The sequence below is a fragment of the Fusarium phalaenopsidis genome (genome assembly GCF_050370095.1).
Source record: "Fusarium phalaenopsidis strain FUZ10S chromosome Unknown contig_32332, whole genome shotgun sequence".
NCBI lineage: Eukaryota > Fungi > Ascomycota > Sordariomycetes > Hypocreales > Nectriaceae > Fusarium > Fusarium phalaenopsidis.
Window position 1 is genome coordinate 885,934 of NW_028145391.1, and position 14,899 is coordinate 900,832.

Consider the following 14,899-nt stretch of genomic DNA (forward strand, 5'->3'; position numbering starts at 1 on the left):
CAAGGAGAGCGCTGCTGACATTGCTTCCTCCCACGAAACCGCACTCGAAGTTGCCACCCAAAAAGCAAGCAGCGAAGTTGATGTTTTCGTGACCGTACTCACTGCAGCAATGGCGTCGTCTGTTTCTCTCCAGGACCAGATGGTAAGTGCTTTTGACGTTGTCGAGTGCACACTAACACAATGAAGGCAGCGACAGAATTGCGGACGACAGTGATTCTTGAGAAGCAAGCGGAGATTGAAGCAGTGAGTTTATCCAGACAATGTATGACTTTTCTGACCAGTCTAGGGGATGGGAAAACTTGAAGAACTCGCCGGAAATTTACTCGTCAAGTACGACAATCACGATTCACGCCTGGAGCAAGCACAGCTAAAGACTGGCCAAGTTTTGGAGATGCTTGATGCAACTGCCGCATCAGCTGCTGGCTTTCAAAGCTATGTGTTTGGCGGTTTTGGATTTGCTGGGCTCTGGCCTCACGTTGTTTTCCCGGCGCTATCACTCACCATGGGATCCTATGGACTTCAACCTTCGCTCTGGAGAAACATTTGGCTTGTTGGCGCCGGTAAGTAAACAGTCTAATGATGTGGCCGTGTCTAACCGTGCCAGGCGAACTCGCGGGACTTGTCGTGTCGAATGTTGGCTCTTATGCAACTCTTTTGCCGTCGTTCAACTCTCCAAGCCTGGCATCTAACGGGACGGCTCACCCTTACGAATGATGACTTATGAATGATATAACCGCGACATGACCTATCAACAGTTATACTGGGCTCGGGTCGTTTGGCACCGCGAGATAAGAGCGGTTATGGGATTTAACGATGGGAAGGTGTTGGCTTTCGTGCGGACTTTACTGGGATTGGCCATGAAGGGTTCATGGGTATATTGCAACGGGATACCAATGGGATATGGGAAGGCGTATTTTCAACTACAATTAATGATTCAAGGAGCTGATGGATATCACCATGATTAGCTTCGCTATCAATTTTACCAACACAATGCAGAACTATACATTCCCATAAGCACCTGGAAGACCTCTTGGTCTGGGTATCCACGCCCAAGTTCAATGCACGTACCGTACTCCTAAGCTAGGACAATCCATTGCCCTACGTTGAAAGCAGCCACCGTATAAGACCCTATTCCTTCGAGTGACCTTGGTTCGCCTGGGCGCGAAGAAACGCTTTCCTCAGTTCAAACCTTTGAAACGTGTGCTTTCTGATGAGCCGATTATGGGCCTTTTGAGCACGCTGCTGTTGCATCTCCTCGCTCGTGTTGGTCGGAGACTGGGAGAAATCAACCATCGACACAAAGGCCAGGTCGGCGTCGTCGCGATCTGTCCAGATGCCTTCATGGCGAGAAGGTACCCCGCGGCCAGCCTGGAGAGACACCATGACCTGCAGTGCCAGGTTTCCAGGAGTGAGCGTCGTCCGCTTCAGGGCTTCTACAACGATATCACGCGGAAATCCACGGTTCTCATAGTAAGTTGTCCACTTCTGAATTTCTCGACGGTTGGAACTGGTGGATTCTGATTGGTTGGTTCTCGGAGATGGGTTCGTTCTCGAGACGGTTTCGGTTCTCGGAGGTGCAGTAGTTGTGTGTCTTGAGGCGGAGTGTGGGGAGGTGAAAGACGTGGGTAGGGATCGCCGGGGGGTTGACTGGGTCGTTGGCTTCGGCTTTGGTGTTGAAATGGCCTGTTCAGGAGGTTGTCTGGGAACACCGTTTCTCGAACTACTTTCGCGGCTTGGCCTTCGAGGCTCAACTCGTGGTGTTTGTCGGCCAGTAGATACCCTCTGCTCGCGGGGCCGTTTGAGAGAAAAAGGGATTGGTGTGGGATCTAATTCTCCACGCTGATATTCTTGAGCGGCAGCGAGTGATTGGCGCCGGGGCTCTGTTATTGGCGATTGACCTGTGCCAAGGTCTTGAGATTCTGCTTGCAAAGGGGGGAGAGGTGGAAGATGCTGCGAGGCTTCACTCTCGTCGACATAGCCCCGCCACTGGGAGCTTTTGCGAGCACTTGGCGAGTTCTCGACAACAGGCAACTCTGCGTCCAGGTCAGCGTCTGGAGTTGATGGGATAACCATGTCCTTGTCGTAACGCGGCCTCTTTGTCCCATGGCCAGCTGAGAGCTGCCGCTGACCAGCAGAACGCTTTCTTCCGATGACAACAGGAGGTGAAGAGGGAACATAGCTCGCAGGCCACTGAGAGCTGGCCTGTTCGGGCACGTCTTGCTCAAAGGGGTCTTCTTCAGGGCCTTCAGCCTCAGGCTCCACGTTGTCTTCATCTCCAAGCTCGAAAGCTGCCATTGCCGCGACAAACTCGCTTAGGTGCTCGTCATAGCATACTTGCAGCTGGGTGGCCGTGTCCTCGTCTGGGTCATCAAATCCTAGTCTTTCAGCAACCTGGTACCAGTCATACATCTGACTATCTACCTGGGAGGCATCGACCGCCATTGCCAGGTCAAACAAGTCGATGGTCCTTCCGTTAATGTTCAGCCGTTCTTTGATATCGGCTTTGGAAGTGGTCTTGAAGTCGTTGAGATCTTCGTAGAAGATTTGCCTTGTAGGGTCGTCTTGTGAAAGAACGGGAGCCGGCCACGTCTGGCTCTGTGATCTCTCTGGTGCGCTCTCGGGGGCAGTGTTAGGTTGTGGTCTGGGCCGCTGAATGCTCTGTGGTTCAGATCGTCTAGCGTCTTGAGGTTCACCGAGCACCCGAGCAGCCTGCGGTTCAGGTTGTCTGGCAGTTTGCCTTTTTTCAGTAGCAAGGCGCGGTGATGGTTCAGGTGGCGCAGCTGGCTCGCTCACATCGGCCTCTGGCGCCTCAGCTGCCAACCTCTCCAGTGCTGCCATCCCGCGTGGTTGAAGCCTCTTGACAAACCGGTCGCGCCATGATTGCCATGTATGTCGAGGGTTCTATAGCTGTTAGCCTCATTCGTTGACTGAAGCCTGGCACTTACAATCGCCTCGTATTGCTGGTAAATAGCATTCCCTTGCTGCTGCTGAGATCTTTGAGAGAGCACCCATCTGGCGAGGTTTGCATCGTCATCCTTGGTGAAAGGAGTACGAGTGGTCTTGGCACCATGCTTTGCGCCAACTGGTCTTGGGAGATCTGGATCAGGTCCGATGCGATATTTGTCCTTGATCTGGATAATGCCGTTACGGACTGAATCCTCGATAAATTTCCATGAATATGACCCTGGGGGCGCATCCAGCCTCTTGTGGTCCGCTATTAGCATGTCCGCATGCTTCTCTAGAGGTACCACTAAACCTCCATTTTGCTGAATTGTTAGCGGTTGCGCGACTGAGTATCAAATGACGTACCTTGATGTCGTCAATCCAGGTAGATCTCAAGGGCACCCGCTGGGCCACCCAGAACTTGACATCTTTGAAAATATTCCCTCCCTGGGCGCCGTTGACGCCATTGTATGTTGTGCCCATGGTGAGGTTGGCTCGTTCGCGCTGCCATAAACCGTTGCATACGCGTTGTTGAATTCAAATGCGCCAAGACGTCAGGCGCGATAAGACTGAGCTGAAAAATTCATCTGAAAGGAAGGATTCTGCCCATGCCATCGAATGCATCGAACAACCAATCACGTCTTTCGCACCGCCTGCGGTTTGATGTGATGTTCTTTGTCGGGATTCAAGCCTGAGGGCACGGGAGACGCGTGCGATGAGGCTCGCGGGGTCACGTGTGGCTGGCGTATTTACTTATCCGTGCATTGTGTCTGCTTACAGACATATCCTCAGCACCGGTCAGTCCGGCTGCCTCCTTGTTGGTTGTTCTTTGTTCAAACTGTTCTGCATATATACGAGCGTAGGACCTGATTCACGGTGCTCGATCTTTTCATTTTGTTGATTATCGTCTTTTTCTTGTGCATTATGAGACTCTGACCAGCCTGCAGCCTGATGCCAAGCGGTTAGCTGGCACTTTTGGTCTTCCATTTTGATCTTTGCGTCTTCATCTTACTGTTGTCAATCTAGCAACCATGGGTTCGTTCAAAACCATCGTGCTGTTGATTCTTTTCATCTCTTTCATGGTCTTTGTGGCCTTTTTTGGAAGATTGCCTGCTCTAAGGTCGGTGTTAGAGATACCTCGTATATTCTGTGACTGACGGTTATAGGCGAACTCCAATAGCCTTTCTCTACAAGGTGATATGGGTTTACATCCCCAATGGCGTTCTGGGGGTGGATAATATCCTCACTGGAGGGAGGGTGTCGAAATATTTATCACGATTCGGTAACTATATGGTGCACGAAAGGCACTGGACTGTTGTGGTAAGTCTTGCGATACCTGTATGGATAGAGCATGACGACTAATACTTGTAGATCTTCTTCTTGCTCATCATGAGCATTGGCGAGTACATGTACCTTCCTGAAGCTTGGTCCAAGATTGGAACTTTCTCCAAGTTTACTGTCGCCATCACCGTCTTCCTCCCTTACCTGTTTCTCTACCTTGCGTGCGCCGCCGACCCTGGCTACATCACGCCTGAGAACCATGAGTACTACCTCTCTCTCTACCCCTACGACCATACTCTCTTCCATCCTGGACACGTCTGCCGGACCTGCAAGCTTCTCAAACCTGCTCGATCCAAGCACTGCAACCTCTGCAAGCGTTGCGTAGCCAAGGCTGATCACCACTGCGTCTTTATCAACTCATGCGTCGGTTATGGGAACCAGCACTACTTTGTGCTCTTACTCGCCTCCACCGCCCTTCTATGTACATACGGTGGCGTTCTTGGGTTATCAATCATCACAGCAAGAATACCCAGATGGAGCCCTCAATGGTCTTGGTGGAAGCCCAAAAGCATGGACTGGACAGAGTACGTGGCTGCTTGGGGATGGGCGATCCAAGACAATGTCAACATGGGTGCCACAGCCCTCCTCGCCATCCTCACGGCTCCTCTCGTCTGGGGTCTTCTTCTCTACACGATCTACCTCATCTGGAGCGGCACCACCACAAACGAGACCCTCAAGTGGTCAGAGTGGAAGGAGGACATGCAAGACGGCTACGCATTCCGCCGCTCTATGCCAGCCAACCGACGAAAGAATGAGCGTGTCGAACCTCGCTATACTCGCTGGCCCGTCGAGACGGAGCAGATCCTCATCACCACGCAAGACGGGCGACCTCCGAAGGACGACGCCCCGATTCCTGGAGAAGGGCCTTGGGAGAGAGTCTGGGGTCTCGGTCATGTCGAGAATCTTTACGACATGGGATTCTGGGATAACTTGGTCGACGTGTTTGTGGCAGACTATGCGTTTGGTCAGAGTTCTGACGACCTCAATGTCGAAAGGCGTCGCCGGCGATGATGTTCACGGGATCTATTATAGAATTAACTGCTCTTAGGCGTTGGATCTAACTTTGCTCAACATGTTCATCCTCCTTCATCCTTCTCTGCATGATCCTTGTTGGCTGTTGGTCCTTAGCTATTTCCTGCACGCCAAGGATCCTACGCGCGCGGCTGTGCCAAAGACCGGTCCAATGTCTGATCATCTGATTCGTTTCAGGTAAATGAGTTGAAAGCTGTAAAAGAATAAATACCCTTCTTAGCCGTGGATTGAGTCCACTCTTCAAGTGTCACTGTCAGTTTCGAACGAAACCGGTCATGTGATGTCGCGATGCCTCAACCGAGTTTCCTCCAACGGCTCCAGACCGTCGGCATTCTTTCTCTCTCCGCCCTCTTCATCGGCGGCATCGTCTTGATTCTTGTCGGAATTAACGCTATTGCTGATATAAAAAAGGATGGAGAGATCGGATACTCACGACCTGCGGGTCAGATTCGCTTCAGCATCGGCTACGACTTGAGCATGCAAGTATGGATCGCCATCATTGGTGTAGCCTTTGGATTGCTCTCCTTTGGATTCGGCGAGACCTATATCCATTTCTTTGACTCATGGTGCAGTCGACAATCTCAACAGGGCACCGGCCTCGACTATGCACGATATCTCAATTCGCAGCCACGAGCACCAGTCCGATATGGCCTCAGAGGATTCCCATACTTTCTCACACTGCGATATCTTCTCATGATCATGGGAGTCTTTGCATCCATCGCCTACAAATTCGTCATTGTCTGCCCTGATGTCTTCATGTACGAGAACCTTGACAAGGAAACCGTCAGGTTCAAAAAACCTCGTCTATCTATGGAGGGTGGTAATGCCGACGAAACATTGGACAACGACCTCAATCCCTGGATCAGCGACTTTCCGCGAGGCGCAGGGATCAATCGAGCGTTTCTACATCAATATGAGACTTATTTGAAACCACCTCAAAGCATCATCATGACTGGACGGGCGTCTTGCTCCAGCTCGAAATCCGGTTACATCTTTTACCCCGATGACAGCGGATATCTTTTGACACGCGAGATGGTTATGGTGGCCAAAATGACGGAGGAAGAGAGTGACTTTTTCATCACACAAAGCACCAACGGATGGCAACGGATTGAGACATCGACAGAGGACTTGTTTGATCCGCCGCAAAGGGCTATTCTGGAATACAAAGTTGTCGAGCCGGGGAATCTCCAGGTCCAGTGGGCGCGACGGAACCACTCATCTGACACTTTCCGCGAACCCGTCGTGCAGCGTGTAACGTACAAGATGCACTACGCCGTGGCTCAGGTCGACAGATACGTCAGGGGTACAGACTGTTCTCGTCTCACGAGCGTGGATAGCCCCAATTTTCGCGTCTTGTCAGCGAGCAATGACAGCATTGTGGACACTCTCTCGAAGACGGGTTCTGTCAGCAAGGAGGATCTTGAAAAGTCACTCGACGCGGAGGGTATTCTGCCGTACTACAGCGCCTGGATAGAGGCCCTGGTGAATAGCCCGGATACATCACTAGTCAAAAGTGTCAGTGGTATTGTGCGAGGCGTCATGTCATCGTATCAGTCCTTACGGCCACGGCATTGGCATATCGACACGAGCGAGGAACCGTTTGGGTCAGAGGACACAACTGAGATGGCTAGAGAGTATCCGCATGCCCAGTATCCATTCTACGTCGGATGGCGTGCAGAGAAGAACACGGGATGCTACGTCTTTGCCGCGGCCATCTTTATCGTACTTGGCCTATTTGCTGTCCTGACTGGAGCATTCCGCATATGGCTCGGGCCGCCTACTCTTACATCCTGGATGGGACAGCATGTATACCTTGCTCAGACCAATGCAATGAATCTATCAGACAAATCAGCAGGCTTAGCCACGGGACATCAGGTTGCTGACCCTGGCATCGGGAGACTCAGGTTATCGACGAAAGGCGAGCAGGCAGAAACGGACGCCATACTGCAACTCAACGTGCTGGCCAGCTGATGAGGCGCCCAGGCGGAACAAGAACACAAGGCCAACACAAGGGCGGTGGAATCCATCGATGGAACAGGTAGATATGCATTAATTCATTCACGTCGCTCATGATATCGTAACCACACGCTTCTAGGTCTCTTGTGTAGACCACCCAAGACGACGTTTGCCCTCCGCCGCCACGGTAGCGACTATTTACCCCCGTCACTACCCTCATCTAGAGAGCGCATTCAATCTACCGCCCATGACCGGACTCCACACTCCATTCCCGTTATTTACAAAATGGTGCCGAATCTGGGCGGTTAGCTTACATGGCAACGCTGCGTCGGATCAGGGACTTACCCAAAAGTCTGCTTAATGCTCTTGACATAGTACTCGAGCCAGTTGCGCTTGGTCACGTCCTCCTGGCCGATGGGCACTCCGTCCCAGGTAACACGCATGACCGTAACGTGGTCGACGTCGTTCTGATCAAACTCGATGTGCAGCTTCGAGTAGTGACCAGCGGGCCACTGGTTGAGACGCCAGCTCTGGGTGATCTTCTTGGGGGACTCGAGTTCGAGGTATTCGCCAGACACGTTGCCATCAAACAGCTCAAACTTTCCGCCGACCTTGGCACCCTCAAAGACCTTGGGGGGAGATCGGGTAAAGGCAGCAATTCGTTGAGGGTCGACAAAGGTCTGGTACAGCTCCTCGGCCGTGGTGCGGAACTCTTCGTTATCGGTCACGGTCGTCGTGTTCACAGTGCCACTGGTCTTTACAGCCTCGGGGGCCGCAGCGGGCTTGGAGGCGGAGGAGGTCTGGGGGTGGATTTTGGGGGTCGAGAAACCGCTCGAGGGGTTGGAGCCAGGGGCGTGCTGGATATCCTTGCCATGCTCGGCGATCAGGGCGCTGGCAAGCTTCTGGAACTCCTGTCGCAGCTGGGGTACAATCTTGGATCGGACGAGGTCCTTCACGGGCTGCTTCTCCTTGGAGTCGGCAAAGATGTCTACGTCAAACTACGAGGGGCTTAGCGGCTTTATTCTACGGACCACGGAAGACGTAGGAGCAGGGGAGGTTACGTACCACGTACTCGTCTTCTTCCGTGTCATGGGCGACCTCGGGCACAGTGATGGTGCCAGAGACATCGTCCTCACCGGGAGCAGAGCCTGATGGTCAGTAACTTGCAGATCACCAGCATGCACGTGCCTTACCAGAATATTGCAGCACCAGCTTGACGTCAAAGATAGTAATCACCTTGCCTTTGCGTTGGCTGACGTCGACGTCTCCGTCCATGCTCTGCACCTTGTCCACCTTGGCCTTGACGTCGCCATCCTCGGCCTCGATTTTGGACAGCTTCTCGTTAAACCAGTCCTTGGTCCACGCCGACACGTCCTTGTTGACCCAATGCCAGTTGTTGGGGTTGTGCAGAACCATTGTGAAGTCGTCGAGCGCGTTACTAGAATCTTGCCGGTTAGCTTGGAACGGATTGAGGTCGAGCAAGCAAGAGAGGAGAATCGCAAAGATCAGAAATGGTCTTGGACCACAGCATGTTGGTCATCAATGAAAGGGAGTACAAGTCGCTCTATGACTGGTGCCAGCTGGTATCTCATCATGAGATGCGAAGCAAAGAAAAAGAAACGTCTGCTATACTTACAATTTGGTAGAGGATGATTTGTGTGGTGATGAAGGAAGAAGAAGAAGAAGGAGGAAAAGTCGAGGTGAAGAGTTGATGGTTAAGAAAGAGTTGGCGGAGAACCCTCTAGAATTTTGCTTGAGCCTTGTGCCCCCACCTTAGCTTGAGTGGGGCTCATTTCCGCGAACCAGCCTCGCTCAGCCTCGACAGGGCAATTCGACTTTTCCATCTTGAATCGGCACGACTGGAGAGGAGAGTGATGAAGAATTGAGTCGACAGCTGTGGTGGTGGCTCTCCGATGTTGTCAATTGCCAAGACCTTCTCGTTCTGGCCTCATTGATGCCCATTGAGGGTTGTCAGATGGTTCACGAGTCAAGGAAATTGCTTCGAGAAGAGGCAGCTGCTGCTTCAAATACAGCAGGCGTGCCGTGATGGAGCCAGTTGCCGAGATGATGCAGATGTACGTGGGAAATGAAGGACGGATCTTAACAATCTGTCTGCCGCTTTTCATGTCAGGGCTACGTGCCGCGAACGCGCAGTTGGTTGGCCACATGTGCATCTAAAGGAGACGCGACAAGCGCCTGACTAGAGACAGTCTGTTTTACTTGATCTTGAAGTCGTGATGCATGGTTCATCATGTCCATGCTAGAGAGGCCAGATATGGTGGCCAGAAGGTGTGAAGACCTTGTCAAGTCATGCTAGGTAGCTATCGACCTACCCCGTGGCCTTGGTACTCAACACCTAAGAGCACGCGGAGAATCGGAAACAACACGGCGGTCAGCTGCCTCATTCAAGACAATAACAATGCACGAGGCGTCGATCTGCCGCTTTGACCGTTTCGAACCGCCCAGAGCTTGCTGCGGGATGCATCACCAGCTCGCCAGCCGTTGCATGTCATGGCGAGTCATGGACGCCATGATGGAGTTGAGTTGAAGACCACCAACCACCCTGGAGCTGAGGATCGGAATTGAGGCTGTTGACCGTCATTCCACACCCACAGCTCGCCTTGGCTCCGAGGTAATGGATATCACCTCAACAGAGCAAACGCCGGACTCGGGATACACTGGACATCAGCCCACCAAATCAAGCCCTGCATGTCCATGTCCATGTCCATGCAAATCGGGGCACCAAGGGCGAACCGCTTCGTCCTGGTCATGGGTCTGGATCAAAGACGTGACAGGCAGAGAGGGACGCCATTAAGCGCCCACACCCACACTCGCCCGCATAGTCAACCGGTCCGACCAATCGAGGCCCTGGGGAAAGTCTATGAATAGAACAGCCGTGGACCTGCGTCTGCCCAATCGATCCCGGGTCCTGTCTCCAGCGGGGTGAGATTCTGGACAGACTGATTCTCTCTCGGTGCCGTGAATTGTACTGTACGTGGCATGCTCAAGAAGAGTCCTTGTAGCCCGAGAGTTAGTTACAGGAATGAAGTCGTCCTTGGCTGTAGCAGACATTCCGGGTATACCATGTTGTAGGGATTATAGTGTCTTGGGGCAATTTCATGCGCAACGGTCAGGATGCAGTGAGATTGTCCGCACTTACAACACCGCTGCGTAGTTATCTAGCTCGTATCCAACCTCGATGCTTGACTCAAAGGGCCAGTCTCCTGTAGATCTTGTCCACTTGATCCTCCATCAGTCATCACTCTGTCCTGGTCGGTGACATCCCACCCCAGCTCTCCGTTTCGGTCCCGTTCAGCAAGCCAACAGACCCCAGCACGAGGGATTCGGCAATAACCAGACTGCGGAGGACTCATGCATTTCCCTTGCAAGTCTTGGCTCCTCTAACGCCAAAGGGAGGTGTTGCCATCGGACGTCCACACACACTTATCCCGCAGGCAGGCACCTCAGGCCTTGCTTGTCGCAGCGCAGGGGTCAGTTACAGTAGTAGCCATCCATCGCAGAGCCCCTCCTCCAGTCCCAAAAAGTTCCCAACCTCTCTCTTCTTACATCCATCTCTTTCAATCACACCTTGGTCTCAGTTGTCGAATGCAGCAGAGGACGCGCTATCGTCCTCACGATGGCCCGGTAGATGGATTGGTGAAAGATCTGTTGAATTGACCCCAAACCACCCAGCCGTTGGTCCAGCTCTGCAGGTCGATCAAGTCAAACCACAGCCTGTTCCTTGTCTTGGCCTCTGAATCGATCTCTCGACTGCCGACTTTGTCGCTTCTCTCACCTGAGCATCGACTCACTTGCACGCGCCCGGGCTCACCAACCGCCACCCCGCGGATCCAGCACCCCACGCAAGCCAGCCAGCTAGCAAAAGCACTGCGCTGATACGCAGTTGTCACAGTCGCCGCCAGGGATCTGGACTGTCGACAGTCGAGTAAAACCATAGTCGCCTGCTCTCCCAACCTTCATCATGACTTCTCCCGATCCGGCGCGACTCCGTCACGGCCTTCATCCCTTGACCACCACACTCGGTGTCTTCAACAGCTCCCTGCATTCGCCCATATCCGCAGTGTCCATGAGCTCCAGTCACCTTCAGTCTGCCCAGACGCCCGGCAGTAGCACCATTCAGCCTTACAACCCTCAGGAATGGGGCCCTTCACAAGCTGCCGTCGCCGAGCGTCCAGTTCAATTTGCAGGCGAAGCTCAAGGCAAGTCTGCTGCTCTACTGTCCGTCTTGTCTAACACCATCCAGTTGGACCACTTCCTCCCCCACCATACAGTCCCCCCAGGAGTCAGCAGCAGCGTCCGATGAGTGTATATGATTCCACCCCTGCTTCGACACCGCCGCCGAGGATCAACACCGCAATCCATCGACCTTCTCCCGAACCCCAAATAGCCAACCCATCGTTTCCTCCTCCTCCAGGTGGCCGTGGCAACTCGCGCGAACGCCGTTTCGGTATACCCACATTGGCACGGCGAAGAGATGTCGAGCAAGCATCTAGTCCTCCTCAAACACATATGGCTCATAATCACCGACAGAGCATGATAATACAACCTTCCTTTAATCAGCAAAATCCTGAGGCAGCGGCTGGCTTTCCCCACGGTCCACCGGCAGCTCGAAGGGCTGTTTCAGCTGGTGCTATTGAGACGCCGACGTCGGCTCGTTCACGTTCGGCTTCCCAGACAAGATGGGAACCAGGCATGCCTCTCCCGCCACCACCTCCTGGACCTCCTCCGGCATCTGGGAGGTCGCAAAGTGTTCAGAGTATGGATAGAAATGTTGTTCCCATTATATCTCCTCCGACACGGCGCCGACCCCCAGCCGGCGTGACGAACCTCGGTCCTGTCCCCCCGACACCAGCAGATTGGGTTGACAGCGACCAGCCAAATGCGCCAGGCCGGGGACGCTCACCCGCCTTGACTGTGAACACATCGGTGAACCCCAATCCGCAGCTAGAATCTGTGGCGTCCTCGTCTAGTCTCATTAGTTTGAACCGGCAAAAAGCAGTGCGCCACGACAAGACGATCCTGCAGAGACGCAACGAAAGTCGAAACCGACACAGCACTAGGGGTTCAGTTGATGAGCGGATTCGACCAGAATCTATGGCGGATATCGTGGTACCTAGCTCGAGCGATCTTGCTCGGTCGACGCTTAGCAAGTCAACACCTTTGACCGATGCATTTGGCCAAGATTCTCGGGATTCAACACCCAGGGCTCTGGGGTCGGGAAAGCTACCTCAAGTAGAAGCAGAAACTCCCCCGTTCTCCCCTAACGCTGCTAAGCAAGCGCAGTATGCCAGCTCGAAAGCGGTTGCGCCCAAGGCTCTCCCTACCCCGCCTCCTCGATCTGGATCTGCTGCGTCAGTTTCGAGAGTACGGGAATCGTCCCGGCCGCCATCAGCTTGCCGTGCGGTTCCAAAGCACCTAGCTGTAACGCAGACTGCCGACCAGTTTGCGACTGACACAATTGAGCGTTTCCGGGAATTCGCAGCCAAGGAGTCGAGAGCCGCCACAGATGCAGACAGGGTGCGCCTTTTCGCAGACTTTATTGTCAACGAGTCGAGGATCCGACGAGAGCGATATTCGACTGCCATTGGTGCTATGGGCTCGGAGATTTTTGACTTGACCCGAGACTTATTCCGACCTATGGCGACAGAAAGACGAACGTCAGGTACTTCGCAAGATGGGTTGACGCCTGGATTTTCTGAGCCGACACGTTCTCGTCGAGGATCTGCCAGCTCTGCTTTTCAGGGGGAGAGCTCTCAGTCAGCTCCTGGCTCAGCCAATGTCCCCATATCTCCGAATGGAAACAACCCGTCTAACGTCAACTGGGCTACCAACTACATGCCCTCTCTATCCCCGATTCTCAGTATGAGCGTGAGCGAAAACTATGAGAACGGCAGCTCTCGAGGACGACCCCCGAGCCGTTGGTGGGAGACAGACTCTCAAGGTAACCCGTCTCACCTCGAACGATCCAAGCGAGAATCCAAGTACATGGGTGTGACAAAGACGCAATGGGTCGAGGAGGATCAGCCCCCAGCGGTCTACGAAGATCAAGGCTCGTCGTCCGAATATCCACCTGAGAAGACGGGTTGGCATGATCAGTCAGAGGCCAGCTTAACCCCGCAGCCCAGTGCCTTTTCCACATCAACGTCTAACCTGGGTTCGAGTCCGTGTTCAACGGTCAACCGAGAGCACCTAGATGTTTCGCGCCTCGTCACGATGCCACCCCCTTATCCGAGGCACCATCCGGCCGTCAACAATAACCATCCTGAACTGACCTCGATCCGAACTGCCGTGCGAGCATTGAGCGAGTTGGATGAAGTGACCAAGACAAAGGAAAAGTTCGAGACTGAGAGTACCCAGCGCCGTGAGCAGTTTACCCAAGCGGCATCTGAGCGTCGCCAGGCTTTGAGGACCAACCTACAGAATGAGATCAACTCTGGTAGTCTGAGCTACGCAGACGCAGCTGTCATTGAATCGGATACGCAAACGGGCGAGATTTCGAAGAAGAAGGAGCTCGAAAAGTCAGAATACGAGCAATTCCAAAACCAGGTGGTGTTACCCCTGAATGAGTTGCTGATGGGGCGCATCTCGCGTGCTACAGAGCTGTTTGATGATCTGGCTCGTCACCTGATTGACAATGGACAAATTGATGCCGACATGCCACAAGAGGAGGGCGATGACAGACCAGAGTTGCTGGAAAAGCTGACTCTGCTCAAATGGATCTTCGAGGCGCGCGAAGGCCTCCATCGAGCCATCTACGATCTGCTTTCCGATCGCAACAGCCGATACTGCGGTGTCGTACTGACTCCTTACCGACTTTCGGGCAATACCGAGAAGCTCAAGTCAGCGGAGGCCTTTTTCGCAGAAGATGCAGCCAAGCGCGAGTATGCATATGCTCATGAGGTTCTGGAAAGGGCACGAGATTTCCGAGGCGTCGTTGAAAAGGCTGTGGAACGTGGGGTCGCACTGCAGCTGTCAGCGTTCTGGGACATTGCGCCTCCGCTCTGCGAACTGCTGGACAACATCCCGGTGGATCTGGAAGGCTTCAATATCCAGATCCCAGCTGCCGAGTTCGAAGAGAACCCGTCGTATCACGAGCATCCTATGCAGTACCTGTTCAGTCTGATACTTCACGCCGAGAAGAGCACGTATCAGTTTATCGAATCACATACCAACCTGCTGTGCCTGCTGCACGAGGTCAAGGAAGCAGTGGTACATGCCAAGGGCAAGGTGCTGGAGACTCAGACCCAAGATGAGAACGGAAACCCAATTCCAAAGGCGGACCGTGACGCGCGCGCACAGCACATGCGACAGTCAGAAGAACGACGGCTTACTGAGGACCTTAAGGAAAAGGTCCGAGTGGTACAGGACCAGTGGAGGAGTGCACTGGGGGAGAATATCACGCTCGTCAAGGAGCGGCTGGGAGAGTGGCTGCTGCAGATGGGCGGATGGGACGAGTCGCTTGAAGACGGAGGTGTGGGAGGAGTCTAGAAGTGAAGATAAGATGTTGATACCCCTATGGCCAAAGGCTGAGCATTGGATTCTATTTTGTATATAATTGTTGATCTGATGGCATGGAATGAGATATGATGATGATGTCGGTTCGTGA

The 14,899-nt window shown here is 53.4% G+C and overlaps 6 protein-coding genes across 6 annotated transcripts; 4 read left to right on the forward strand and 2 right to left on the reverse strand.

The window, feature by feature from the left end:
• Positions 1–109: 109 nt before the first annotated feature.
• LRP88_13277 (uncharacterized protein) lies at positions 110–568 on the forward strand (the record flags this gene model as incomplete). Its single annotated transcript, XM_083249652.1, has 3 exons — positions 110–142; positions 223–243; positions 332–568. 3 exons carry the CDS (start codon positions 110–112, stop codon positions 566–568), a joined length of 291 nt encoding a protein of 96 aa, XP_083093986.1.
• A 560-nt stretch (positions 569–1,128) lies between these two features.
• On the reverse strand, positions 1,129–3,426 carry LRP88_13278 (TRF2-interacting telomeric protein/Rap1 C terminal domain-containing protein; the record flags this gene model as incomplete). Its single annotated transcript, XM_083249653.1, has 5 exons — positions 1,129–1,422; positions 1,484–1,683; positions 1,899–2,658; positions 2,946–3,203; positions 3,310–3,426. 5 exons carry the CDS (start codon positions 3,424–3,426, stop codon positions 1,129–1,131), a joined length of 1,629 nt encoding a protein of 542 aa, XP_083093987.1.
• A 548-nt stretch (positions 3,427–3,974) lies between these two features.
• Positions 3,975–5,295, forward strand: LRP88_13279 (DHHC family palmitoyltransferase; the record flags this gene model as incomplete). Its single annotated transcript, XM_083249654.1, has 3 exons — positions 3,975–4,063; positions 4,248–4,263; positions 4,315–5,295. The coding sequence occupies 3 exons, from the start codon at positions 3,975–3,977 to the stop codon at positions 5,293–5,295; spliced, it is 1,086 nt and encodes a 361-aa protein (XP_083093988.1).
• A 309-nt stretch (positions 5,296–5,604) lies between these two features.
• LRP88_13280 (uncharacterized protein) lies at positions 5,605–7,287 on the forward strand (the record flags this gene model as incomplete). Its single annotated transcript, XM_083249655.1, has 1 exon — positions 5,605–7,287. The coding sequence occupies one exon, from the start codon at positions 5,605–5,607 to the stop codon at positions 7,285–7,287; it is 1,683 nt and encodes a 560-aa protein (XP_083093989.1).
• Positions 7,288–7,550: 263 nt separating this feature from the next.
• Positions 7,551–8,688, reverse strand: LRP88_13281 (activator of Hsp90 ATPase; the record flags this gene model as incomplete). The annotated part of the gene is made up of 4 exons (XM_083249656.1): positions 7,551–7,569; positions 7,618–8,270; positions 8,338–8,403; positions 8,482–8,688. The coding sequence occupies 4 exons, from the start codon at positions 8,686–8,688 to the stop codon at positions 7,551–7,553; spliced, it is 945 nt and encodes a 314-aa protein (XP_083093990.1).
• A 2,566-nt stretch (positions 8,689–11,254) lies between these two features.
• LRP88_13282 (uncharacterized protein) lies at positions 11,255–14,781 on the forward strand (the record flags this gene model as incomplete). The annotated part of the gene is made up of 2 exons (XM_083249657.1): positions 11,255–11,462; positions 11,537–14,781. The coding sequence occupies 2 exons, from the start codon at positions 11,255–11,257 to the stop codon at positions 14,779–14,781; spliced, it is 3,453 nt and encodes a 1,150-aa protein (XP_083093991.1).
• Positions 14,782–14,899: the final 118 nt, after the last annotated feature.